This window comes from Naegleria gruberi (genome assembly GCF_000004985.1).
Source record: "Naegleria gruberi genomic scaffold NAEGRscaffold_34, whole genome shotgun sequence".
NCBI classification, from domain to species: Eukaryota; Heterolobosea; class Eutetramitea; order Acrasida; family Naegleriidae; genus Naegleria; species Naegleria gruberi.
Window position 1 is genome coordinate 206,763 of NW_003163293.1, and position 25,888 is coordinate 232,650.

General features: G+C 34.1%; 10 protein-coding genes across 10 annotated transcripts; 4 read left to right on the plus strand and 6 right to left on the minus strand.

The window, feature by feature from the left end:
* Positions 1–199: 199 nt before the first annotated feature.
* On the plus strand, positions 200–1,723 carry NAEGRDRAFT_50311 (uncharacterized protein; the record flags this gene model as incomplete). Its single annotated transcript, XM_002675309.1, has 1 exon — positions 200–1,723. One exon carries the CDS (start codon positions 200–202, stop codon positions 1,721–1,723), a length of 1,524 nt encoding a protein of 507 aa, XP_002675355.1.
* Positions 1,724–1,745: 22 nt separating this feature from the next.
* On the minus strand, positions 1,746–2,648 carry NAEGRDRAFT_69423 (uncharacterized protein; the record flags this gene model as incomplete). The annotated part of the gene is made up of 1 exon (XM_002675402.1): positions 1,746–2,648. One exon carries the CDS (start codon positions 2,646–2,648, stop codon positions 1,746–1,748), a length of 903 nt encoding a protein of 300 aa, XP_002675448.1.
* A 289-nt stretch (positions 2,649–2,937) lies between these two features.
* NAEGRDRAFT_80319 (uncharacterized protein) lies at positions 2,938–6,010 on the minus strand (the record flags this gene model as incomplete). The annotated part of the gene is made up of 3 exons (XM_002675403.1): positions 2,938–3,705; positions 3,752–3,831; positions 3,918–6,010. The coding sequence occupies one exon, from the start codon at positions 6,008–6,010 to the stop codon at positions 4,463–4,465; it is 1,548 nt and encodes a 515-aa protein (XP_002675449.1). The 3' UTR covers positions 2,938–3,705; positions 3,752–3,831; positions 3,918–4,462.
* Positions 6,011–6,216: 206 nt separating this feature from the next.
* On the minus strand, positions 6,217–10,091 carry NAEGRDRAFT_80320 (uncharacterized protein). The gene is made up of 4 exons (XM_002675404.1): positions 9,990–10,091; positions 9,744–9,944; positions 9,423–9,449; positions 6,217–9,097 (listed from the first exon to the last, which is right to left on the minus strand). The coding sequence occupies exon 4, from the start codon at positions 8,824–8,826 to the stop codon at positions 6,367–6,369; it is 2,460 nt and encodes an 819-aa protein (XP_002675450.1). The 5' UTR covers positions 8,827–9,097; positions 9,423–9,449; positions 9,744–9,944; positions 9,990–10,091; the 3' UTR covers positions 6,217–6,366.
* An 818-nt stretch (positions 10,092–10,909) lies between these two features.
* NAEGRDRAFT_80321 (serine/threonine protein kinase) lies at positions 10,910–12,542 on the minus strand. Its single transcript, XM_002675405.1, has 3 exons — positions 12,183–12,542; positions 11,788–12,027; positions 10,910–11,719 (listed from the first exon to the last, which is right to left on the minus strand). Exons 1-3 carry the CDS (start codon positions 12,472–12,474, stop codon positions 10,926–10,928), a joined length of 1,326 nt encoding a protein of 441 aa, XP_002675451.1. The 5' UTR covers positions 12,475–12,542; the 3' UTR covers positions 10,910–10,925.
* Positions 12,543–12,902: 360 nt separating this feature from the next.
* NAEGRDRAFT_69428 (uncharacterized protein) lies at positions 12,903–13,746 on the minus strand (the record flags this gene model as incomplete). Its single annotated transcript, XM_002675406.1, has 5 exons — positions 12,903–13,080; positions 13,135–13,244; positions 13,288–13,305; positions 13,348–13,508; positions 13,605–13,746. The coding sequence occupies 5 exons, from the start codon at positions 13,744–13,746 to the stop codon at positions 12,903–12,905; spliced, it is 609 nt and encodes a 202-aa protein (XP_002675452.1).
* Positions 13,747–13,827: 81 nt separating this feature from the next.
* NAEGRDRAFT_80322 (uncharacterized protein) lies at positions 13,828–14,359 on the minus strand (the record flags this gene model as incomplete). Its single annotated transcript, XM_002675407.1, has 1 exon — positions 13,828–14,359. One exon carries the CDS (start codon positions 14,357–14,359, stop codon positions 13,850–13,852), a length of 510 nt encoding a protein of 169 aa, XP_002675453.1. The 3' UTR covers positions 13,828–13,849.
* Positions 14,360–15,150: 791 nt separating this feature from the next.
* On the plus strand, positions 15,151–17,545 carry NAEGRDRAFT_69430 (uncharacterized protein; the record flags this gene model as incomplete). The annotated part of the gene is made up of 2 exons (XM_002675310.1): positions 15,151–15,580; positions 15,744–17,545. 2 exons carry the CDS (start codon positions 15,151–15,153, stop codon positions 17,543–17,545), a joined length of 2,232 nt encoding a protein of 743 aa, XP_002675356.1.
* Positions 17,546–17,924: 379 nt separating this feature from the next.
* Positions 17,925–18,326, plus strand: NAEGRDRAFT_69431 (uncharacterized protein; the record flags this gene model as incomplete). The annotated part of the gene is made up of 1 exon (XM_002675311.1): positions 17,925–18,326. The coding sequence occupies one exon, from the start codon at positions 17,925–17,927 to the stop codon at positions 18,324–18,326; it is 402 nt and encodes a 133-aa protein (XP_002675357.1).
* Positions 18,327–18,813: 487 nt separating this feature from the next.
* On the plus strand, positions 18,814–25,842 carry NAEGRDRAFT_80323 (uncharacterized protein; the record flags this gene model as incomplete). The annotated part of the gene is made up of 1 exon (XM_002675312.1): positions 18,814–25,842. The coding sequence occupies one exon, from the start codon at positions 18,814–18,816 to the stop codon at positions 25,840–25,842; it is 7,029 nt and encodes a 2,342-aa protein (XP_002675358.1).
* Positions 25,843–25,888: the final 46 nt, after the last annotated feature.

Below are 25,888 nucleotides of genomic sequence, written 5' to 3' on the forward strand. Positions count from 1 at the left end.
TGGTTTTGAGTCTATTTCATCTTTGATTGTAAATTCCATTAAAAAATAAAAATCAGAATTAAAAAAAATGGATGCATTGTGTTTGGAATTGATCTTTTCCTACTGTTTACCTCATAGTATATTTTCGGTGTGTAGTTTGGTGTGTAGAGAGTGGTCCGAGTTGATCCGATCAAGAGATTTCTTCAAAAGATATTCGAAAATGAAAATGCGATCTGTGGTGGGACCTTTTAATTGGATTGAAATGATGAGTTGTGTCGATTATGAATTTTATGAATTAATTTCATCCTTTTTATATTCGGTCAAGTCTGAAAATTGTCGAATTTTACCAAATCACATTCAAATAATGGTTCCATCGAGTGATCACGATCGGAAATATTTAATTTTCTATGATCGGGAAGAGAAACTCTATAGAATATTGAAAGATGAGAAAGATGAAATGATTCCCTATCATGAAGAGGATGATGGAATGGGTAAAATTAAAGAGCTTGTGAAGAGTGCAAAGGTAGTTTCGGCTAAAATTAATTCAGAAACTTTCTATTCGGTTGATCTTATGCATACCCATACGGAGTGTCAGCAAGAAGGCTTGGAATGGTTGTTGCAACAGCAAACAAAATATTTCGACCATATTCCTACGGAATTCTTTTTCAGTATTTTGGATTTTCACACAAATCCATCAAGTTTTAGGTTTGACAGATTTTGTATAGGAGGGGAGTTGTTAAATGCGTTGAAACATGAAAAAATTCTGCCTGAATCCCATAATACTCAATTCAAGCATTTCAATGTAACAAAAATTGGAACCAAAGCTTCAAATTTGTGGAATTATCCTTACGAAGGAGCACTGGAGAGATTGTTCAATAGAGGTAAATTGAGTAATGAGTTGGGAATTGATTTGATTCATAGAGGATTTGAAATTTCAATGCGTACATTGATTTCAAAAGATTCTCAATTGGCTCTTGATCTAACAGTTGAATATTGTAAAGTGAATCAAATTGATTTGTTGAGGAAGATTGCCATGAAAGATCATGTTCATATTACAAACGCTGTGGAAATGTTTTACTATTTCACATGTTGCGTTTTTCAAATTCCTATCTGGCTCTATTCTCCTTCTAATAGATGGATTGATTATATCAAAAATTTGGATTCTAATATTCATTTTCCATTTGCTTCAAAATGTGAAACTCTATCAGAAGAATTACAAATGCCAAGAGTCTGCCTCCTTGCTAAGAAATCCCTTCAAGATTCCTCTTATGGAAGAATTCAATTGGACAGACTATCTTACATTACGAAGAATTATGTAAAATCTGTGAATATTCAATATATCGAAGAAGATTTAGTGCAATACGATAAACTCAATGAGGAATTTTCACACTATGACTGTATCATATATTGCGTGGAGAGATTAGATACCAGTACTAATAACAAAGAAGAGAAAGGAATTGATTTTAATGTGTTGAAACATTTGGCTGAAAGTGGAAAGAGAATTTGCTTTATGTTTAAAATAGAGAATTTGAAAAACTTCCCAAAATCACCAATTCCATTACTGAAACATGTCAAATGTGGTCTATTTGAGTTTTCTGAACGAAACATTCACACTCTCATTACAGGACGAGATATAGACATTAAGGAAACTAAATATAAGGGTGTTGATCCTTGTCCACCTCCACCAACTCAAAACAATGATGATGATGAAGAAGAAGAATATTATTCTAGCATCTTTTATTAATAGATATTAATGTGAAACAATATTATTGTTGATTGATTGTTTTGAATAATCTTGGTTTGATATCTTGGAAGAGATTACTATTGGAGCTTTCAACTCTTCTTCCTGAAATAATTGTCCATCTTAATTGCTCCAAAAGAATTGGAAATAATTCACTTGGAGAATTTAACTTTTCGGCAATTCTTTCTTGGATGGATTTAATCCAATCAGCTGCTGTTTGATCTTGTTTGAATTCAATATTTTCACCATGAATGAAATGAGCAATTTCCTTAACTGTCAAAGTGTCAGAAGCAACATTAATATCACCAACAATATCCTTTCTGATAGCAGCTTTAGCTACAAACTTTCCAATATCTTCTAAAAAGCTAACATCAACCTTTTCACTCAAATCACCATTGTAATGAACTGTCTTGGTTTCTGTGTCAAACTTGTTGAATAATAAGAAGGAAGCCATATGAGCAAAGATTCCAACATTCACTTGAGTCCATTCTAAACCACTTTGTTTGATAGTTTCAGTAATTTTGAACTTGGCATCATTTAACATACTTTCCTCAGGTTTGAAAAGATTTAAATTCAAACCATAGGTTGTTGGAAGGTACTTTTTTACACCTGCCTTCTTGGAAGCTTCAATGAGTTTCAATTGACCTTGAAGCAATAGCTCAGGATTAGCTGCAAGAGCAGTGATGACTACCTCTTTACCAGACAATGCATTTACGAGCTCCTCTTCACTTGTTGAGAGAATATCCCCAACAATTACATTAGCTCCCTTTTCTTTCAAAGAGGCAACCTTTTCCTCATTTCTAACATGCAAGGTCAACTTGACTTGTGGGTAATGTTCTAAGATTGCTTTGGCAATTTCGAGACCACAATTTCCACCAGCTCCAATAACAATTACAGAAGTGTATTGATTTTGTTGAGTAGAAGACATTATTATAGAATTCTAGGTAATAAATTACAAGAGATATTCAGTTGTTTTTTTGTTGTTGTTTTTTGGATCATGGTTTCAAAATCTCTTCCTTAAATACTGTGTCAGTATAGTTTGGCAATAGACACAAGTAATGATATTTGTGCGTCCTCGTTTAACAGCAAAACGGACACATATGTTGCTCTGTGTCGGAAATGAATCCCGACCAAGTAGTTTTACAAAATAAAAGATTTTCAAGTGAGAACTTTCAAAGATTTGAGCTTATTAATTATTTTCAAACCTTAGCCTTTTCCGAAAATATGGAAATTATTTATAAAATTTCAACATTACATGAATCAATTTGTTTTACAAAGTCAGATCCAAAACATAGGGATGGAGTGAGACAACCACTTTCAATCTTCAAATCGTGTCCAGTGAGAATCTTCAAAGCACTCAAAAGAGCTGATTCGGCAGTGAATAAATAACCTGCTTTTGTTACAGCTCTTCCAGAAACCTTCTTATCACCACAAGTTAAACAACCAGAGATGTGAACTCTATCTTTTTCAGTTTCTTCTGGACCCTTTGGCATGAATATGTCAATAGCTTTGAACATGAGTGGTACAACAAATGGCAAATTGAATAAGAGGAAGAAGAGAATAGTCACAAACCAAATATTGTAAATTCTGGCAACAGTTGGAGCATTCTTTGAGGATGTGAAATAAACTCTAATATTTGGAACTTGAGTACTGACATAACCAGTTGCAATATCACCCCATGGAACTGACATGCAAGTTAAAGATTTGGTATTTTTGGTTGTTTCATCATAAAACTCAAAATCCTTAGCAACAAGTGGATGTGGACCAATCTTGTGATTAACTCTTTCTGGGAATCCCCAAGGAGCTTCCTTCATCATATTGACTGCACTCTTAGTTGTACCTCTAGACATGCCAGATTTACCAGTATTAATTGCAAGTTCAATTTGAGCCTTAGAATCATGAGAAGCTCCCTCACCATACTTTTTATCAAAAGCTTCTTGAAGAGATTTGGCCAAACAATCAGTTGGAACAACATCGAAACCAACCTATGAAAATTAAAGATTTTTCAAAGTTAATTATTCATCTACTTACTCCAGGCATTAAAATGATATTCTTTTGTTTGGCAGCAATTTTACAAGCTTCATTTTCGAGAATACTTTGGAATACAGTATCTATTCGAATTTCAAATAATTATTAGAAATTAATATCAACAAATCAAATGATATTAGAAAGGCTTAAAAAAACAATTCAAACCTACACTCTCCAGTAATATCAATATAATGAACACCAGTTCTCAAACAACTATCAACAACTCTCTTTGAAGTATGAGCAAAAGGTCCAGCAACCAACATGACAAGATCAACCTTTCCAATATGTTCATCCAAATCCCTATCATCCAAACCAAACACTTGATATTCAACACTATTTTCTTCAATTTGTTGTCTCTTCATCATACTTTTAAGTTGTTCTCCCGATCGTCCAGCCAAAACAACTCTATTCAATAAATTAAATTTCTTTACTAATTTTACAACAAGTTCTCCTGTATAACCATAGGCACCATAAATCATAAATTTCTGGCCGGCTGATAATTTGCCGATCAGAGTTTGAATTAATTGATCGTAATTTAAAGACATTTTTTTTGTGTTACTTTTTAAACTTCCGAAAAGTTTTTGGAATTTTTTTCTTTCTTTGCGGAAGGACTAATCGGAGAGAAATTAGGAGAATACTATTGAGATTCTCATGGATTCTAGAAAATAATGGTAAGGTTATGGAGATGGAGATGAAGGTATGTGAATGAATGGCTTAATGATGTTTGGATTTGATTTCTTTAAATCCTAATGTTCTCTTTGTTTGTTCGTAGACTGCAAAGCTTACTGCATGAGCTGGAATTCCCTTAATGAGAGAAGGAATGAAACCTTTGAACATGGCAGAGTAACCTTCCTTTTGGACAATTTTAACACAGGCATCAATCATTCCATTGTAGACCTTGGCTGTCTTGACTTGTCCATGCAAATCCTGTTGAACTGTTTTGGTTGTCACTTTGAGTTGATGAGCTCCTTGAGTAATCATACGAGTGTTCAATACATGGAGAGGATAGAAAATGATTTGACTCAATAGTGAGGAGGCACTACCACAAAACATGAGACCAGTCACTGAAGGATTATTCCCAAAGACTGTAGCACGAATCCATTCATAGCTCATTAAGGAGAATCCTGAAGACCAAATAGTTCCCAAAATGGATGGAGTTAAACCTCTAAAGAATGGTACGACATATCCCTCATGTTGGGCAATTGTCTTGATGGCATCCATAATTCCTTTATATTCATCAGCAGGTGCAACAGATAGTCTAGTTTTTACGACTTCGAGAGGATAGAGAGCCGTATGGCAAGTCACACCTGAAGCTGAACCAGCAATGAAAGTTTGCCAATTTGAACCATGTCCACCATTCATATCACTGAGAATCTTTTTAACTCTCTCGAAAACTGCAAATTTAATGGCCTTCTCTGGAGCAGATTTGAGAATATTTACACCATTACCTCTAAAGAGACCCTTAATTCCACTCTCCATGTACATTTCCTTGAAACCAACCAAGATTGAAGGTGGTTTCCTTGTTTGAACTTGATATAAAATCTTGAGTCTTTCCAATGGAGCTGTAACAGTTTTACTGATAGCACCTGAAAGTGCACCAGCTATCAGTGCTTTAGAAGTATTATTGAGATAGGAGAAATTATTAGTATTTTCTCTAATTGACTTGTCCATAATTATCAAATCGACGTCATCTCTAATGAGAGAAGAGGCATCTCTCCAATATTCTACAATTGAAGCAATATTTACATCTGGAACAAGTGTCAATAAATTACACCACTCTTCAAATGAGATTACTCCATCTCCATTCGCATCAATTCTCTTCATTAATTGTTTAACAACTTGTGGAGCTAGAGGATAATTAGCATTGGTGTCTGTTGATTTTTGAAAAACTTGAGAAACACCCCTAGAAACCTCATCCATATCCAAGAAACCATCACCATTCTTATCCAAATCAGAAAAGATGACACGAAGCTCCGATCTCCTCTTTCTAACATAATTTGAAAATTCCTCGAAGGTAATTCTTTGATCATGATTAAAATCCATCTGATCAAAGGCTCCATTTACATTGGCAGAAGGGAGTTGTAGTTCTCTGATCCCTTTTTCTAATTCTTCCTTATCAATAAAGTGATCATTATTTATATCTAGTTTTTTAAATAATAATTCGAGAGAGGCATCATCTGTGTTATTATTACTACTAGGTGATGAAGAGGAATTTGATGAAATATTGTTGCTGATGGTTGATGGTTGTTCTGTACTCGTCATATTTTTTTTGATTGTGAAAAGAATAATATGAACTGATCCTTATCTCCTCCTATGATCCAACAAAATATAATTGAGCTTGTTCAGCTTTTCACAAGCAACAATAAATATAATATCATCATAAATATTATGTAATGATATTGTTGAATATCAAAGGTAGTTATCATAGATTATGAACTTGAAAGTTCCAAAAACAAATTAATTGTTGTTTTTTTAGAATTTTATTTGATATTTTGGAATATCCAAATAAGAGTGGAAGTCCAAATTTAAAGTCTAGAAGTGTAGGTGTGTTGATTTATAGTTGTGTGTACAAAATGTGGTGTTGTGGTTGGTGAAAATTGGTGTAATGATTGACAAAATTATGCTGTATGGCATGTAAGGGTATAATTCTTGAATCCGGTTGCAATTGTACAATAGCTGCCTCTATTGGCAGTATCCAAATTCCAAAGCTTGACAGTTCTATCATAAGAACCGCTGCATAACCAAGTGTTTTGGTAGGATACAAGACATTTAACAGCATCAGTGTGTCCGATAAGTTGTGACTCTCTATTCCAAGTCTTTGGATCATAAATTGAAATTGTTTGATCCTTACTACCACTACACAATAATCCAGCATGATAGCACAAGGAAAGAACGCCATTTGAGTGAGCCTTAATTTGCTTGATAAATTTAGTACCTGATCTAATATCCCAAATTCTGATATGTCCATCATAAGTACCAGCAACCAAACAATTATAAACAGGATCATAAACCAAAGATAAAACAAAACTACTATTGTCCAATGTCATGATATTTTCAAAGTTTGGACCTGACCAAACTTTTACCTTTCTATCTCCAGAACCACTGAAAAGAGTATTGTCACTTGCACATAAAACGTTAATCCAATCAGAGTGGGCATGAACACACTTTACACATTCTGCCTTTTCTACATCCCATGCACGAATACGATGAGAATTTCCGTCCTTTGAACCACTGACTAAATTACCATAATAACTACATAATGCTCCGACTTTTCCTTCACATCCTGCCAAAACATGTTCACATTCGCCAGTATCAAAATTCCAAATACGAATAGAGTTATCTCCAGAACCACTGCAAATTCTTCCTTGATGGCTGTGTAATGCAGAGACAAATCTAGAGTGTCCCTTCAATGAAAGATAATAATCGGTCAATGCATGCTTATCATATCCTCTCTTGGCATGTTGTTGTTGATTGTCTTGGGCTTGAGTGAATTCATCCTTTGATAAATCATAAACCTTGATAGAACCAACACCACCACCACTCAACAAGTATACAATTTCTCCTCCGGTCTTGTTATGATTAATTACAGGAACTGAAGTAGTGCTATTAGAACTAGCACCTCCTCCAGTACTTGTTGGAGTAGTACTAAGAACTGGGGATGAAGGTTTAATAAGAGAGGAAGGAAGTGTACCATTACTTGCGTCACTTAGGGTTGGAGTACCACTAGATGCAGAACTGTTACTTGCAACACTGCTAGTTGTACTCTTTGGAGTAATGGCAATTGAACTATTATAATATAAATTGTTTGGAGAAGGTGTTGTTGGAGTTGGGAAAATACGACCACTTCCAATATTTGGTGTAATAAATGGAGAGTTAACCAAAACATTATTAGTGCTATACTTTCTTGAACCAGAATTTCCACTTGTTGGAGTCATCATTATTGGTGAATCCATACCAATAGGATTAATCATTTGAATTCTATTTGGTGACATTTGATAATCATTAATATTTTGTGGGAAAAGTGGATCATTAATGGATGATAAACCATTTGAATTATTTACACCTCTATTTGGTGTTGCCAAAACACTCAATCTGTTATTTTGCATGAGATTTGTATTTGGTAAATCATTACCACTTGAACCAAAGCTATTACTTCTATTGTATCTACCTGGAGTTGTTGTAACATTATTAGGAGTAGGAGATTTTCTTGGAGAAATTAATAATTGTTGGGCAGGATTGGTCATGTATGAATAAATACTATTCTCATAAGGAGATGATTTTTCAGGACCTGGGAATGTACTACCAATTGGATCATTATTATATCCAGTCCAAGATGAAGTAGTGCAACTAGATGCAGGTGATAGAGGTCTTTCAAGACCTACATTTGTACTACCATTCATCATCATTTCAGTTGGACTTGGGCTATTACCAACAGTTGAAGTACTATTAACTTTAGTGTTATGCATCTCTTTTTGTCTGTATTCTTCTAATTGATTTTGAAGTCTGGCAATTTCGCATTTGGCAGAATACAAGTCAGAGGATAACCTGGCAATTTTACTTTCCAAGAACATTTTTTCATTCATCCAAGTATTATTTGCAATATGCATTGGAGGAGAACTTAATAACATTGGAGATGTAGAGTTTTGTTGTGGAGAAGTCATACCCATTGGATGATGTTGTTGATGATGTACAGGTGTGCCTAAGATTTGTTGATTTGATTTACCAGAACTGTTACCCATTGACTTTCTACTTTTATGGATTGGTGATCTAATCATAAACTCTTCACTATCTAAATGTTGTGGTGGTGATGATTGATCATTTTCATTTTGATCAATCTCTCTGAGTAAATCCATACCGATAGCATTATTACCATTTGATGCTAGAACAGCTTGATCCATTTCTAACATGGAATTTCTGTCATAATGTTGTTCATGAGAGATTGTTTTACTATCCTCAAGTCTTGACAAGAGTGGTGAAGAGAGATGGTGTTGATGGTGTGGACTTTGGGAGAGACTATTAACTCCCCAAATATTTGTATTATTTACCTTTGATGGAGAGGAGTTTACAATGTTCATCATTGATAATACTTAGTAGTAATATATTCTTTCTTAGTAGATTTTAATAAGTTAAAACAATATTGATATGTATTTACTATCTAAATACTAGTTTGTTGTATATATCTATAAATAATATTTTACTATTATTAAATATTTTTAAATACTTTTCAACAAGCTATTAAATTTCCTAAATAAAGAAATAATTTTTTTTTTCTAGTACTAACAAAATACTGTATTGTAGGATCTTCTCCTTCTTAAAGTATTGTTAGAGTTGGCTAGCAATAGTTACTAACTATTAGTTATTGATGATATCCAAATGTCATATTAGGTATATAGTAGCATTATAGAAAATATGATAATGTTTGAGTGTGCACGATATAATTGGAAAGGAGTTTACCACAATAGGTAAGTGGTAAAGAGACAACATTTCCATAGTACAATAATAGTGTATTATTATTTATAATATATAATTAATCAATTAATTTAAATAATAGTTATAGTTGTGATAATACAATAGTGGTAATAATAGTTGTGCACATTGTCCAGTATCGTGTTTGAATGGTCATAGAGTATGCATGTTACTATTGTTAATGTACGGAATATAATCAATTACTTACACTTGGGTTGAAAAAATCTTCAACAAGCTGGAATATTAAAGAGGTGGATAATAGAGATTTGGTAATTTCATTGTCATAGTATTGTTGTTGAATGGATGGATCAGATATGGTTTGTGTTCCATTGAAGAATATTTGTTAGGTTGCCATCCGGAATTTGATCCAAGTGAGTGAGAGTATCAAATGATACAAGTAATGATGATTGGTAGTGAATCAAAGACACCAAGATGGCCATACAGGGTCCAAGGTTCAAATAATAGAAGTCATGAGTAAACAGGGAATTAGAAATAATTTAGACAAACACACATTATTAAAAACACATACCAATATAAAGAGATCTATTAAAATCACAATATACAATTAACAACTCAAAGACTTCCTATCAGAAGAGGAGCTATTGTTCTCTCTCCAATGAAACCAAAAATGAAATACAGGAATATAAATTGGATTGAAAATAGACTATTGATGATTCCGTATGACAATGTATCTGAATATATATTCAATGAGTACAACTACTACTATTATCTATCGTCAGCACATCATTAAAACACACATTATTTAAAAACATACCTGCTTTGACGGTAGTCGTCGTATTGAATTGTCTTCTGCTACTATCAAAGGCCGGCTAGGAAATTGAAAGTACCTTGGACAGAGAATCGAGATTGTTTTTTTTTAGATGGGTTGTGTTGCAATCATCACTTATTCGCTCTCCCTTTGAGAATATTACACCTTGCAGTGGTCAGCAGCTGCTATTGTTCTTCAGCATTGAAGAGGGAGGTCAAACACAATGCAACAATGCTTGAAAATATTCCTTCTTCCTTCTTTCTGAGAAATCTTCCACCACAGGCCTTTACAGAGAAGTGAAGGAAGAAAAGCTGCAGTTCGATTTTTGCTTTTAAAAGAAAATCAACGAGTCCAACCTCATCATGATAATGTGGTGTGAAGTTAGAGTGTATTATAAAGGTGGATTATCATATTTAATGGATGATGCAAATGTAACATGTTGTGATTCATTCACATATTGGAAGAATCCTCGAAAGATCCGAAAATTCAAATATTAAACGTTGAAGATTTTCAATAATGCAACATCTCCTTTGCACTAACGAGTAATACAATTAATTATTAACAATACTCAGTGGTGTAATATGTTGGTTCAATGAACCGTTTACATATCTCGACATGTTTCATGAATGTTGTAATGAAATGAAGCTTTGAGGGACAAACAAAAACGGGTTGAGTCCAATTTGGAAAGCAGGGGGAAGAAAATTACAATGATCAAATATGATTGGTTCTATGAAATTTGAAAAGGTATTGTAATGTGTTCCAAGAAAATAAGTTCCTTGAAGTTGGTTGTTGTAGAGAAGATCGCTAATTGACTCCCAAACAGGTTACGTTTTTGGCAATCAAGAATACGGTAAATTCTCTCTACTCTTAATGGATTCTGATAATAATTTAAAAACAAATTGCACAGAAGATTCTTAACGAAAGATAAATTTACAAAGTGATTTATTTTGTGGAAATTTCCTTAGAAACAACCAAACTGCCCATTTCATTCACCAAGGTACGATAGAAAGCATTATAGTCAAGGATGTTACCTTTACCTCTTCTTACTTCAACAACTGAGAAACCACCACTTGTTTCTTCAATCTTAATACTAAATGTTATAGCAGCTTGATTTACAGTGGCCATACACTTAATTTCATCGTCACCCTTTGTGGTTGGTTTGGCCTTCATTTTATCGAGTTTTGAAACGATGGCTGTTTGACATTCTTGTTTCTTTCCTTTAGCCATAAATCTTGTTTGTCTCTTAATTTTAACAGATGCATCCGAAGACATGAGTGGATTCATAGAACCCATCATTAACATGGAAGCCAAATCGAAAGCATTCAGAGTATTGACCTTAGTTTGAGAATTTTGAGCTGGTTGTGTTGATGATTGAACTTCAGTAACATCTCCAGTACTTTTAACAGAAGCATCAATTTCCTTTTCAGTCAAACTGATCTTTGATGTAACTCTATCAAGTTTGAATCCAACCTTGAACCATTTATGTTCCATAATTTGTTCAACAGTAATTCTTTTTTCTGGATCTACAACAAGCATTCTACTAATAAGTTCAGTTTGGGCACTTGTAAAGTGAGGTGGATAAGAGAATTTTCCTGATTCAATCTTGGCAAACAATCCTTTCATTGTATCATCTTCAAATGGTAAATAACCAGCCAACATGACATACAAAATAACACCACATGACCAAACGTCGGCCTTCTTTCCGTCATAACCCTTTTCCTTCAAAACTTCAGGAGCTATTAAGGTGGTTCAAATATATTACATTTTCGAAATTATTACTACTAGCAAAATTTAAAAAACATACCAACATAATTTGGTGTACCACAAGTTGTCATCAACATCTTTTGTTGTCCTGATCCATCATTACCGGAGAGTGCAGATAAACCAAAGTCACTAATCTTTAAAACATCTTCACCATCCAACAATAAATTTTCTGGTTTCAAATCTCTGTGAGCAATTCCTTGAGAATGGCAATATTCAATACCTGAAATCAATTGTTGGAAGTATTTTCTTGCTGTTGTTTCATCGAATCTCTTGGCCTCAACTATTGATCATATTATGTTGTTTTATATAGTTTAATAATATTATCGTCATCATCATTAAATATTATTATTAATATGATTGGATATCCGTGTTGTGTGATCAAAAAGCAATACAAATAATTATTAATATTGTATTGAATACAAAAAAGATACGTACCAATTCTGTCGAACAATTCACCACCAGTAATCAATTCCAATACAATATAAATATGTTTAGAGCTTTGAAGAACTTCTCTCAATTGTACAACGTGTTTGTGTTTTAAAATTTTCATGATGGCAATTTCTCTCTTGAGCTGGGCTTCCATGTTTTCTTGTTTGACCATCTTTCTATCGATAATCTTGATAGCCCAGTGAGAGTTATCAGTTGTATCTACAGCTAATTTAACCTTTGAAAAAGTACCTCTACCGAGGGTTTTTCCCAATTGATACTTTTCGATTTTCTTAGGCATATTTAATATCTACGGCTGATGAATTTTTTTGAGAGTAAAAATCAATACTGTGTAGCAGCTGATGATTTTGAGTATTTTTTTTACTGTTGATTGGAGAGTTTTATTGTTGTTATTGTGTCTCTGTAAGTGAGTGAATTGTTGTTACCTTTCATTATCTAATACTCTCTGAAGCAATCAACAATGCAATGCAGGAAGAAGAGATATAATATCTTCTTGTGTTGGTTTCCAATGGAAAAGAGATTCGACTCAGTATTACAAGGACTTTGTAACAAATGTTTTAATATTCGTGCAGTCTAATTGGTTCATTCTATTTGACACCTGTTGCGAAACTTGACAAGTTGGAAGGGAAAAGTGTCCAAATCAATTCTTTCACTGCACACAACCAAATTTGAGGGTGGTAAAAATTAATGTCATTGAATCGTAAAGGATTAAAGGTACCTCAATACAGAGTGATTTTTCTGATAGGCTTGCAATATTTCATCAACTGTTAGGAGATTATCATTATTGGAATCAGCCATTTCCATCAGCTTGGTTGCATTTTCCTCAATTATTTGTTTGATATTAGGATCATTTACATCGTTTCCTCTCGCTTTAAATGCATGAGCTCTTTTGTAAATCCAATTATATTTGAATAAATAGCTTCCAAATTTAAACACTTACGTGCATTCCATTATATTTTCCTTAGTCACCTTACCAATATTGTCTTTGTCATAAATTTGGAAGAAGAACCGTATTAATTGCTCAGGATCACTTTCTTTGGCAGTAGGTCTCTACTATTTGATCTAGTTCTTATTACTACTTATAATAACTTACAGTAATAGACATGAAAATCTATTATTTGTTATTAGTTTCCAAAATGTTTGAATCACTTACAAGGTATTCCTCAAAATTGACAAATCCATCCTTGTTCGTATCCATGGCTCTAAACAAATCATCAACAATAATTTCTGGAGATGATATTCCAGGTTCTGATTTGAGAAATTCACAAAAATTATTCTTTTGAGCTTTCCCTGTTGGATACCACTTGTACCACTCTGCAAATGTCACAAATCCAAATCATAATTAATTATTGATTTCACAATATTCACATCAATTAATTAAAAATAGCATTTCCTATCACTAATACCTACGTGTGTACAATCTCTGAATTTCATTTATTGAAAATGCGTTATTAACTTGTTTTTGATATTTTAACATTTCAATTTCGTCGTCAGCATCCGAAGAAGCTTGACTGTTACTTGAAATGTGATTGCTTTGAAGTATTTGACCCATTTTTTAATTGTAAAATAATAGAAGAGTTCCAACATAGCTCAATTCACAAATTGTCGAATATTTCGAATGAACAATAGATTTATCATAAAAGTGATAATTTTAATTACTTTTGTTTTGATTGGTCAAACATTCGACGTGCTGACATATAGGAATCGTACATTGACTTGACTTGTGATTCTGAAGACCCATTTTGCTGTGAAACCCTTAAATCAATATCGGAAACAGTTTCGTGTGACTCGAAAAATTCTGTCAATACCCTTAAATTATCAACAACAAAATTGTAATCCCTGTACACCACCTTTTTTTGATCTCGCTCAATAACATGAGCAAAATTTTCCACATCAAATACAGGAAGGTAATCACCAATGTGGCCACAATCAAAACCAAATCTACCATCCTTTCCATAGGTCAAACCACCATGCACATGGCATTGAATGTTTTCGTAACATTTATTGAACATTGGGTGATGTTTTGGCAATTGAACATATCCTGTCCAACAAAGAAATGCATTTCTTTTCAAATAACAATCGTAACCACCTAACACAACGTGAAGTTCTCCATCCTTGCATGGATGTTCTTCGTTATCCCTTTCGAACAGCTCCTTATTATCCATTTTTTTTTGTTATATGATAACGACTGCATAATTCGTGTCTATTTTAAATGTGCATTCCATGTACCAAACATTCGTTTTGATTGATATTCAAAGTGTAAATGCAAAGAGGAATTTGCATTCGTTTCCTTGACAAGAATAGAACAATTTAACGAGAATGATCCTGTTTACAATGTTAAACTTCTTCAGTGGAAAAGCTTAATCATTTTGGATGACCAAACCATTAAATGATATTTTTTAAACCAGTGTATGTTTTTGAATTACTGTAAATGAGAACCTTCAAATAAATCTAATACGTCATAGGACAGTAGATGGATCTCTCAATCCAGAGCAATTTGCCAAATTAATATAAAATACCAACTAGGAAAAAAAAGTCACCAATATAAATTATCTAATGGACCAAACCAACAATTCAATATTAATACTTTTTACATAAAACTTTATTTTTGTAACCCAGAGGCAGTATTAAATCTGAAACATTTATCCACTCAACTTCATCATTGCTGCAGAACTTCATCCAGGCGCAAGAATGTCGAAGGAAGCGTATTATTAATTTTCCAACACAAAAAAATATTGCACCCTCTACGCCCGCACGCAAGTGAAAGAAGAATCATTTAAAATTGGTTCATTCCAAACATCGAACCGTTTTATTTTTAAGTCATCACAAAAGAAATTTCATCTATTGTTTGAATAGGTGCCCAACCTGAACAGCATTCTCTCATTTGTTTACCTTTACTCCGTATTAATCGTCATCAATATAACTTAGCCGCATCATCACACAACTTTATTTTGAAATGAATCAACAACAACAACAACATTTTGTACATGCTGCTACTTCCTCCTTTTCTAATTATCCATCCCAACAACAACAACAATCACTAATGCGAACTCCATCATATCAATACCAAAATATTCCATCATCAGATTTAAATCAAATACCAATTCAACATCAACACTACACTACTCAGAGTAATAACACTAATAATATATATTCTAACAATAGTAATAACATAATACAACCAACAACAAATAATGTTTTTGATTATAACACTCCACCACTAAAATCACATTTACATTCTACAGGGGGATCCAATAATTCTTCATATTTTCAAAATTCTCAATACAATAATTTTGGTCAACCACAACAATCTATGCACAATTACCATCATTATGGAGGAACAACTAGTTATAAATCACCAACACACAATAATTCATCAGGGTTTAGTGTTCATCCCTCTCAAGACTTGTCATTCAAACAACAAGAAACATTTTCCAAACACCTAAATAATAATCAATCTCCAAATGTTGTACACAATTACTATCCTACTGCAACTGTTACACCTCAAACTTCTAAAATTTCTCTTGATAATTCTCCTAAACAACATAGTCAACCAACAAAGGCCTCCAACAGATTCAGTGACAACTTCCTATCAATCACCTTCAACCGCCTTTACTCCAACAGAACTATCGAAAACCAAATCACCTTCCAAAACTCCAACAAACTCCACTGAATCCAATGAAGACTCTGCAAGTGAGGAAGAATCTACTAATTCACCAAATGCAAGAAGAGCAAAGAAATCCACACGTGCTTGTGAAGCCTGTAGAAGACATCACCGTAAATGTGACGGAGGTAGTCCTTGTCAAACTTGTAGTGGGAAGGGGATTAGTTGTGTATATACCGAAAGAAAAAAGAGAGGTCCAAAGAATGAGGCAACCAAACTTTTAAAGAAAGAAATTGAGGAACTCAAAGAAAAGCTTATGGTGAGTGAAAGAATGAAATGTGAATGGGAACAAAAATGTAAAGAATTGGCCAAAATGGCAGGTATTTCGATAACACTGAACGATCAGAATATGCCTATGTTTAGTAATTTACAAAACGATCAAAATAGTAATACTATGGCCTTCTCCAATACTCAGCAAACAACCATGCAGAGTAATGATCAAAGTTATCCTATTATATTCGATAGCAGTGGAGCTGTTGATAATTCAAATCCTCTTTCCACAATTCCAGTCTTCTCAATTTCACTCTCTAATGAAGAGGAAAATAATAAGAAACGAAAGAGCGTAGAGAATAATCTTGAAAATCTGAAAAAGCAAAAATTTGACACCACTAACAGTAGTACAGAAATTGAACATTTGGATTTGTCACAGAAAAATACAGATCCCATTCCAACGGATGGTCAGAGGTTTGCCCTCTCTACAATGGTTACTCGTTTCATTAATATTTGGGATAAATTTGTCCATCCATTCCATTCCTTACTCCCTCCAAAATGGCAATCAGCAATGCCAGATCTTCTCTATGATATCATTAGAAATGATGGTGTCAACTCTGAAAATACCTTCTTCATGTACAGTTTATTATGTAATTCTGCTCGTTCTCTAGGAGATATCATGCTAAGTAGAGATTTGCACCATAAAGCAATGACATTGTACCCTCTTCATATGAACAACCCAGATCCTCGTGTAGGGTTTGCCTTGGTGCTTCTCTCCTATTACTCAATGTCTGTTGGTAGTTTGAGAAAGGCAATTGCTTATTGTAAGGATGCTCTTCGTATCTCTGAGGTGTTAGACAAACCACAACTCAATCTTCAAATGAACGCCTTCCTCTCTATTGCATCCATTTCAGATGACTATGAAGAAAGAAAAGTGAACTTTAGGCGACTGGGACAAACTAAACAAATTTGTGATGTAATCATGTCTGTCACGGGTGAAGTTCAAAATGAAATTACACACGGTGGTAATACCAATTATAAGGAATTGATTGCACAAATGGCTGACTTGCTTCGTCTCAAGAATATGTCCTCTTCTAATGTTACCTTAATGCATGAAATTGCCATTTATGGTATTTTAATATTGTGTCTTCATAAGGCAGGATACAGAGATCTTGCCCTTAATTACGGAAGAAAATTATTGGAAATTTCAAAAGACACTAACTTTAAACATTGTTGTATTGGTACAAGCTCAAGTGCCATCGCTCAAGCAGCCACAATGTTCCTAGACTTTGAAGGATATCCAGAATTTTATGAGTGTATGTCCATTATGGATGAGTTATCAGTGAGGTATGAACTTGCTGGACTCATGAAAAAGGATGTTGAGGAAAGATTTGTACTCATGTCGAATCATCTTTCCTCAGGAGGTAGCAGCAGTGGAAGCTCTCATACCAATAGCCCAAACATGCAATTCTTGTAAATATTAAACAATAGGAGTCCAATCTAGATTTGTAGTGTGAATCAAAGTATTGTAAATTGAATAGTGCTTATTCCAAACAATCCAAATTCGAATTTAGTGGTTGACTAGTCTGCAATGTTGTTCAACATGATCAACTAATGGGCGTTAATAAAAGAGGGAATATTCATCAACAAATTAAACCAGATATCAATAATCAAAGTTCTAACTCACCAAAAACAAAAATTATTCAACACATTCCTGTCAAGTATTTTGAAGATTCCTTTTTAGAACCACTTACCATAAAGATATGGGTTTCTTGCCAATTTAACATAGTGACAATACAACACGAATACACAATCAAAAAAAATCAAACAACAACCAAAACCTCACAACCACAAACATGTTTATTTCAACATCAACTGAAAACGACTTTGTCCCTCAAACTGAAAGAAGAAAATCCCTCAGAAAATCATTGAGACTCTCAGTCAACCTTTCGAATAGTGGCTCTGCTTTCGAAGATAAACTTTTAATATTCATCAGAGGAAAACAACAACGAAATATTTCACTAGGCGTCTACCCAAAGCAAGGTCTCTTACTTCAAGTATTGAGAGAGGAATTTTCTGATAATAGACTTTCGTATTTTTATGATCCAGTGGAAAGGAAAGAATTGGACTATAACGGACTATGGGAAACTACAACTAAAACTATTCTAGTACTAGAGGATGGTGATGATGTAAATGCTCATGTCTATGCTTTCCAAAAAGGTGATTCAACATTTGGCATTCATCACACAAATCAATAAGAACAACAATTCTTACACTTTATTCGAAACTAATCATATATAAACAAAATACATTCCTTGCACAAAACATTCACAATACATATTACTATCGTTTACTTGCATGTTCATCACCCTTTCGAATAGATAACAACAACTATTTCTAATAACCCAGGAATGGAACATTCAACTCGTTCCCTCTCTTTTCTCAAGAGTTGACTGAAAACTCAAAAAAAAAAGCCTTTTTCGTCTGATTTTCCGACATCCATCACAACAACACAGCGAATTTATTAATAATCATCATCAACACAATATTGAAATTCCATAGCCATTATCCATCATCATCATCATACAATTAAAACAATCATTAACATCATCAATTAAATTGTTTTTATTGTTGTTGTATTATATTGGAAAAATAGAAGAATTTTAAACTTCATCATCATCACCATCATTATCTTTATAAAATTCATTCTAAATTTTGAAAAGATTGAAGAATCAATTGGATCCAATGGCAGCTCTTGGACTCATCTATTTTGTATGTACACTCTTTATTGGAGTGGCTGCTTTTGTTTGGAGAAAATTCTTTTCTTCGAATGCTAATAATACGACAACAACGACTACAACTTCTTCATCATCGACATCGACATTGGGTGATGAGTTGGTTCAGAAAGATGTTTCTTCTAAAGTTTCACCTAGAGTATTGGAAACTGGAAGAAAGGAAGAGGAAATATTGGATGAAACATTGAAATCTGTATTGGAGGAATCTGGTATATTTATTGAAACTAATGATGTGAAGGAGGAACCAATTAGTGTGGAAGAATCATCAGACGAAACCTTGTCGGAAGTAAAGACAGACGAAATTCAAGAAGAATTGGAAGAAGTTTCTACACCACAACAAGAAGAAGAATATCAAGAAACATTTACTGAAGAAAAACAAATTTCCATACCAGAAGAGTTATCGGAAACTTGTCAAGAGGAAATTCTGTCCCAAACCAAAGATATTACCGACATGAAAGAGGAAGAACATTTGACTGATATCACAGAAAGTCAGCAAAAGGACATCACAGAAGAAGAAATAGTGGAAGATTCTACTACAGCAGTGGAGGACAATGCTAAGGAGAGCATTGTTGTTCCAACAATTGTTACAGAAGTAAAAGAGGAGAAATCAGAACCTAGTGAATTGTACATAACTTGCCTGATTGTATTGCAGGCAATTATTCGAGGATACTTACAAAGACATTCAATGGGACAAGTGAAAGAAACTCTCTCAATGATAACACAAGGACTGTTAAACTCTTTCAATATCAGAAGTGAACTTGAAGAAGAAAAGAACAGTTTGACAACAATGCAATCAATTGTGAGAAATTCCAACTCTGTTAGGAAATTTATGGATGAAAAACAAAAAGTACAACTCATTCAAGCTTTTATTCAATCCAAGTTGGAATTTGTGAAATCTTCGGAACAAAAAGACAAGGTAATAGAATTGCAATCCATACTCAAATCAAAGCTCTTAATGAAGAATCTAAAGAGTTTATTAGAAAGTGTATCTACATTACAGAGCTTTTTGCATTCTAAAATAGTAGAGGAGAATTATGTGAGTACTGTATCAACAATCCAATCTCTGCAAGCAAGAGTTCGATCAAACTATGAATCCAAACAAGTGGAAGAAGGTTTAAAGAGCTTGGAGATTTTGCAATCCAGATGCTTGAAATCTATAGTAGAAAAGGATTTAAGGAATCAATTAGAAAAAATCACCATCCTACAATCAAAGGCACGCACATTTATTATTGGTAAAAAGTTAAGAAATGAAATTGAGAATTGTAAATTAATTCAAAGTGCTTGCACAGCATACTTGAAGCAAAAACAAATTCTCCATTTAGAAAACTTATCATCAATGATTCATTCATTTGCTGCTAGTAAGCAAGATAGACTCAACTATAGAAATAATGTGGATAATGTCAAAACTTTGGAATCCGTTATGAGAGGATACTCCCAAAGAAACAGTATGACAAATGTATTGCACGCCATTACAGACCTGCAATCTCATTTAATTGGACAAAATTCAAGAAAGTCGTTGCATAAGAGTATTGACAGAGCCAACACACTATTGGCTCTTTCTAAGGCAAAATGCTACAAGAAATCATTAATGGTTGACAAGTCACGACTCGTAATATTACAAGCACTTGCTAGATCGAGCATTACCAATAGAAAACTGAATGCCAAACAAGCAAGCGAAGAGGACTTGGCATTATTAGTCCAATCTCTACATAATGGTTCAAAGTTGAGATCAGAACATTCCGAGAAAGTGAGGAGTGTAAACCTCATTAATAGTTTACTCTCAGCAACTAAATCAAGAAATACTTTCAACAAAGAAAAGCTCTCAATTCAAACCATTCAAGCAGCTCTCAACAGCCACAAAGTCCAACATTTACACTCGAACGACATGTCCAACATTGGCCTTATTCAATCTGTGATAATTGCAAAAAAGGCAAATGATGTCAAAACTACAGCAACCAACAATATAATTCTCCTACAATCATTAATAAGAGGAAGGCAAATTCAAAAAGAAAAGTCTCACAACCTTGATCATGCACATGTTTTGACAGCTTTCAGCAAAGGAAGATTGATGTTACACCTTTTCGAGTCACAAGTAGCTACCACCACCAAAATCCAAAGTTTTACTAGACAATACACATCCCGAAAACAAATGATGAAAGAGATTGATAATGTTTGTCTCTTGGAATCTTTGTGCACTGGGTTTGTGGAAAGAAGAAATCTTTCAACAGAAATTTCTAATATTTTGCAATGTCAAAGTTTGATTAGAGGATTTATGACAAGAAAAGTCAGAGTTTCGGATGATCAAATTGATCAATTAGAGAAGAAAACACATTTCGTCTCCATGATACAATCATCTATGGATGGTAGAAATATTCGAAAGATTAGAGAACAAGCAGCTGCTCATGTGAAACTTTTCCAAGCTGTTTCTAGGGCCTTTTTAACACTAGACAGCTATCAACAACAACAAATCATCTCCTTGCACTTGCAATCTATTTGTAGGAGTGTTATGGAAAGGAAAGCACTTTCAACTGACTTGAATAATCTTCTTGGGTTGCAAGCTCTGTGCAGGAGTAGATTAATTACTAACAGGTCCAAAGTTGACAAAAATAGAGTTCAAATAGTGCAATCAAATATTAGAAGATATTTGGCACACAAACACTTGGATCAAGAAAAATTGAGAGTAGCCAATTTACAAAGTTTGATTCGTGGATTTGCTAACAAACAATTTGTCAAGGATCAAATTGCTAGAGTGACAGTTATGCAATCCATGACTAGGGCATACTCTTACAGAAAACAAATGAAAAATTCACAATCTAGAATCAATATATTACAAGCTAAGATAAGAGGATATTTAGAAAAAACAAGAATTGAAGGACAAAACTCTCTTTCTAACAATCTAGGATCTGTCATGAAAGGATTTGCCCAAAGAGTCAAGCTATTCAAGGCAATAACCAGCACTATACCAACTATTCAATCCTCTGTAAGACAATTTGCATTGCGTAAAGGAATTAGTGAATCATTGGGTGCTATCATAAATATTCAATCACTGTGCAGAAAACACTTGCAAAGTGAAAGCAAGCCCCTCTCTTTGAATAGAATATTATCCCTTCAAGCACTAATTAGAACATACTCTAAGGGAAAACACACAAATCAACAGTTGGGCAAGATTCCATATATTCAAGCTCTTTTCAGAGGAAAGCAGGCAAGAAAAACCATTGTCAAATCCTCAGATGTTTCACCTATTCAAGCAGTTGCTAGATCACTCAAACAGAGACGTGTTATGGAACAATCCGAACAAGGTATTACCAAAATTAGTGCAGCTCTTCTTGGTTATTCCAAGAGAAGAGAACTATTCCAAAGTATGAAGAACATAACTCACTGTCAAACTATTCTTAAAACAGTGCTTTCATCCAATGATTTGAGAAGCCAAACGAAACAGTCTCTTGATTTGATATCTAATTTGCAACAAAAGCTTAAAACTAGATTGGAATTGGAACGTTTTGAAAAGAAAAAGAAAAGTAGCCTACTTTTACAATCTTTGGCTAGAGGCTGCACTATACGAAAGTTTATTAGAAACTCTGTCAAACCTTCAGTTGAACTTATTGATTCACTCTGTATTGGTCACATAGAAAGAGAAAACCACAGAGACAAAGTTGAAAAAGCAACATTATTACAAAGCATCAGCAGAAGAGCCCAAGCATGCAACCAAATTTCTGAACAAAGACAAAAGTTATTACTTCTTCAAGCAGCTTTCAAATCATGGAAAACTCGAGATACTTTCAAGAAGGAACTAGAGGATAAAATTATTCACGAGCTTGAAGATAAAATTAAGAGAGTTGTTGTCATTCAAGGCTTTGTAAGAGGTTACCTCTTCAGAAGAGATAACTTACTCTACACAAAGAGGAGACAGGAATCCCCAACTCAACAAATTAGTGAACTACCTTCCACTGCTGAAATTTTACGTCAACTCTATCAAAATGATGAGTTTGGAGACAATGAAGATAGTGAGGAAGAAGTACAACTGGAATATCCAGAAGAAGCTGATGACATTCCAGAGCCAGTTATAATTGAGGAGCCACATGTTGAAGTAACTGTTAATAGTTTCCTGGATACTCCATCTTCTCCTGAGGAGCTACCAAGTATTATTCCAATTCCTCTTCACAGAAGGACTTCCAATGCACCACTTCCTGCTATCAATATTACAGCATCCACCCCAACACCAACAACAACCGTAACTCCTTCTGTATTCTCTAAAGAACCAGTTGGTATTACCTCCTCAACTAAAAATACTCGTCTTCCAAGTCAAAAACCTCCAACCAGAAGACAACTCATTCAAAATATTATTGAGGAATGTAAAAGAACAAAGAATCCAGTCTTGAATCTGTCTGGTTATGATTTGGAAACTTTACCATACTCTGCCATTGATTGCAAACATGTCACAGAACTCATTTTGTCTCAAAATAATCTTGTCACTTTACCTTCATGGTTTGTTGATACATTTAGTGATTTGAAAGTGTTAGACTTGAGTGGAAATCAACTTTATGAGCTTCCAATTGATTTGGCAAGGCTTTCATTGACAAGTATTAATTTGAGTAATAACAAGTTGGAATTTTTACCTCAAGCATTGAACGAAATGAACACATTGACCAAGATTGATATTAGCGAAAACGTGCTTCTCAGTTTACCAAGTACTATTAGTCATTTGGTTAATGTTGAAGAGTTGGATATTTCCAACAATTACCTAATGACATTGCCTGATGATATCAAAAAATTGAAAAAGCTCAAGAACTTCCAATATTATAATAATGAATATCTTCAATCTGAAATTTCTAAAATTGCAGAGGTCATTAGCGCAGTATCTGGAGAAAAAGCAAAGACCATTATTCAAAAATTGAGAAATGAAGACAGCATGGGATATAAGGAAATTGGCTTATCCAACAAACATAAGGAAAACAACTTATTCTTGGATCCTTATGATCTGACAGATATGTCAGAGGCAACTGAAATGTATAATGGTGAAGATGGTGAATCAGATTATAGTATGACAGATGATGTTGTACTGTCTCCAAGATTAATGAGAAATAATTCCTCTGCCACTATGGTAGAAACAGACACCACTTCAACTCCAATGACACCAATATCTGGAAGAAATAATGACTATCTGGATACACCTCCTACTCATACACTTTCTGTAACAACAGAAGAATATGGAACACCATGTATCACCCCACCAGCAATTTCAGATTCAGATTCTGAATCTGATGTCACCCCACCAAAATACAATCCACCTGTCACTATTCCTCAAATCAAATTAGAAGTTATTGAAAATTTGGATTCACCTTCATCATCTCCTGCTGAACATTCTCCAATTTCTATGCATCCTCCAAAAGTAATCATGACTGAAGAGGATAAGAAGGTCAACTTTGGACAACTCAACAAGGAAGGAAATGAAAAATCCTTGACAGATGTTGTTCACATGGAGCATCCACTATTTGCTACTCCAAAGATTAGACCAGTTAGTGCCTCCTACAAGAAGGTAGCACTTGAAGAGTCTGAAGAAGAAAGAAAAGAAAGAGAAGCAAAAGAAAACAAAAAATCAAAGGAAAGAATTAACATGGTTCTTGAAATTCTTGAAAGTGAAAGAAAATATGTCAAATATCTGGATGTTTTGTGGGATTTATTCTATGAACCAATTGTAAATAACTACTTCCCAGCTGATAAAAATAAGAATCCAGAAGAAAGTGAACGATTGGTACCTAAAATGATTGCCAAGAATTTCTTCCCTAATGACTTGCTTACCATCAAGACTTTCAACAAGAACTTCCTTGTCAAACTTGAAGACAGATTTAAGATTTACAAAGGTGATCCAACAAAGATTTATGACATGTTGATTGGAGACTTGTTTGAAAAGATTGCTCCATTCTTTAAAATTTACACTTCCTATCTGAGTTCATACGAATCTACAATGAATAAGATTAGAGAATACAGAGCTGAAGACAAGATTTTTGACAAGTGGCTTGACAAGAGGAAAACCCATCCAAGATGTGCAGGTTTGGAAATTGGTAGCTTTTTAATTATGCCAGTCCAAAGAATTCCAAGATACAAGTTGCTATTGGAAAATTTGTGCAAGAATACACCCCCAGATCATGCCGATTACTCCAACTTGATATCAGCCATTGAGAAAATTACAGAATCTGCCACTACTCAAAATGCTAAAATTAAGGAAACCAACAATCGTATCAAAGTTTATCAATTATCCAGACTAATGAAATTGAGTGATTTAGTCCAACCACACAGAAGATTGATCAGAGAGGGTGAAATTGTTTTTGGAGATCAACCAAAGATTGAATATAAGGCCTATCTCTTCAATGACATTTTCGTATTCAGAGAAAAGAAGAGACAAAAGACCAAAGTTGCCAAATCAGTGAAAGCTTACTCACTTCTCGATGCATTCATTAGTGGAGGTGGTCAGAATAGACTCTCCATGATTCTACTCAACGCAGAAAAGAACAAGACAGTAGAAAAGGAAATCCTATTCCCTTCACATGAGGTTAAAATGGAGTGGGTATTGGAAATTGAGAAGGCACTCGAAGAGGTCAGAGAAAAACGTGAACTCATCTCGAAAGGAACAAAGGCCATCGTGAGAACTAGTAGTAGAGCTGGTAGATTTTTCAGAGCTCTCAAATCACCAGGTAGAAAGGGTGATCTCTCTCCAACCTCTTCAAATCTTTCCTCCACCACTATTGGTCAACCTTCAACTCCATCAACATCTGCTCCTGAGCTAAGAGGCGTTACCAGAACCAATTCCACTGTTTCAGATCAATCCACAACAAGTGTTGTCTCCAATTTGTCGGTCATTTCATCAACCTCTAATGTTGCCTCTTCCTCAACTTCCTCTCTCAGCAGTAGTAGTGATGGAAAGAAAAAGTCAATCCTCGGTAAAATCATGATGGGATTTGCCACCAACAAGAAAAAGTAACAAGATCACAACATTCCCAAAAATGTAAGGGTTTTGAAGGTTTTGC

What these genes read in the sequence shown, in the direction of transcription:
- NAEGRDRAFT_80320 (XM_002675404.1), bottom strand. Translation starts at nt 8,826, where the DNA reads ATGATGAACATTGTAAACTCCTCTCCATCAAAGGTAAATAATACAAAT.
- NAEGRDRAFT_80321 (XM_002675405.1), bottom strand. Translation starts at nt 12,474, where the DNA reads ATGCCTAAGAAAATCGAAAAGTATCAATTGGGAAAAACCCTCGGTAGA. An exon ending in TGAATTGTTCGACAGAATTG is followed by an intron (nt 12,028 to 12,182) that starts GTACGTATCTTT and finishes TATGATCAATAG; the next exon opens with TTGAGGCCAAGAGATTCGAT. An exon ending in TGGTACACCAAATTATGTTG is followed by an intron (nt 11,720 to 11,787) that starts GTATGTTTTTTA and finishes CCACCTTAATAG; the next exon opens with CTCCTGAAGTTTTGAAGGAA.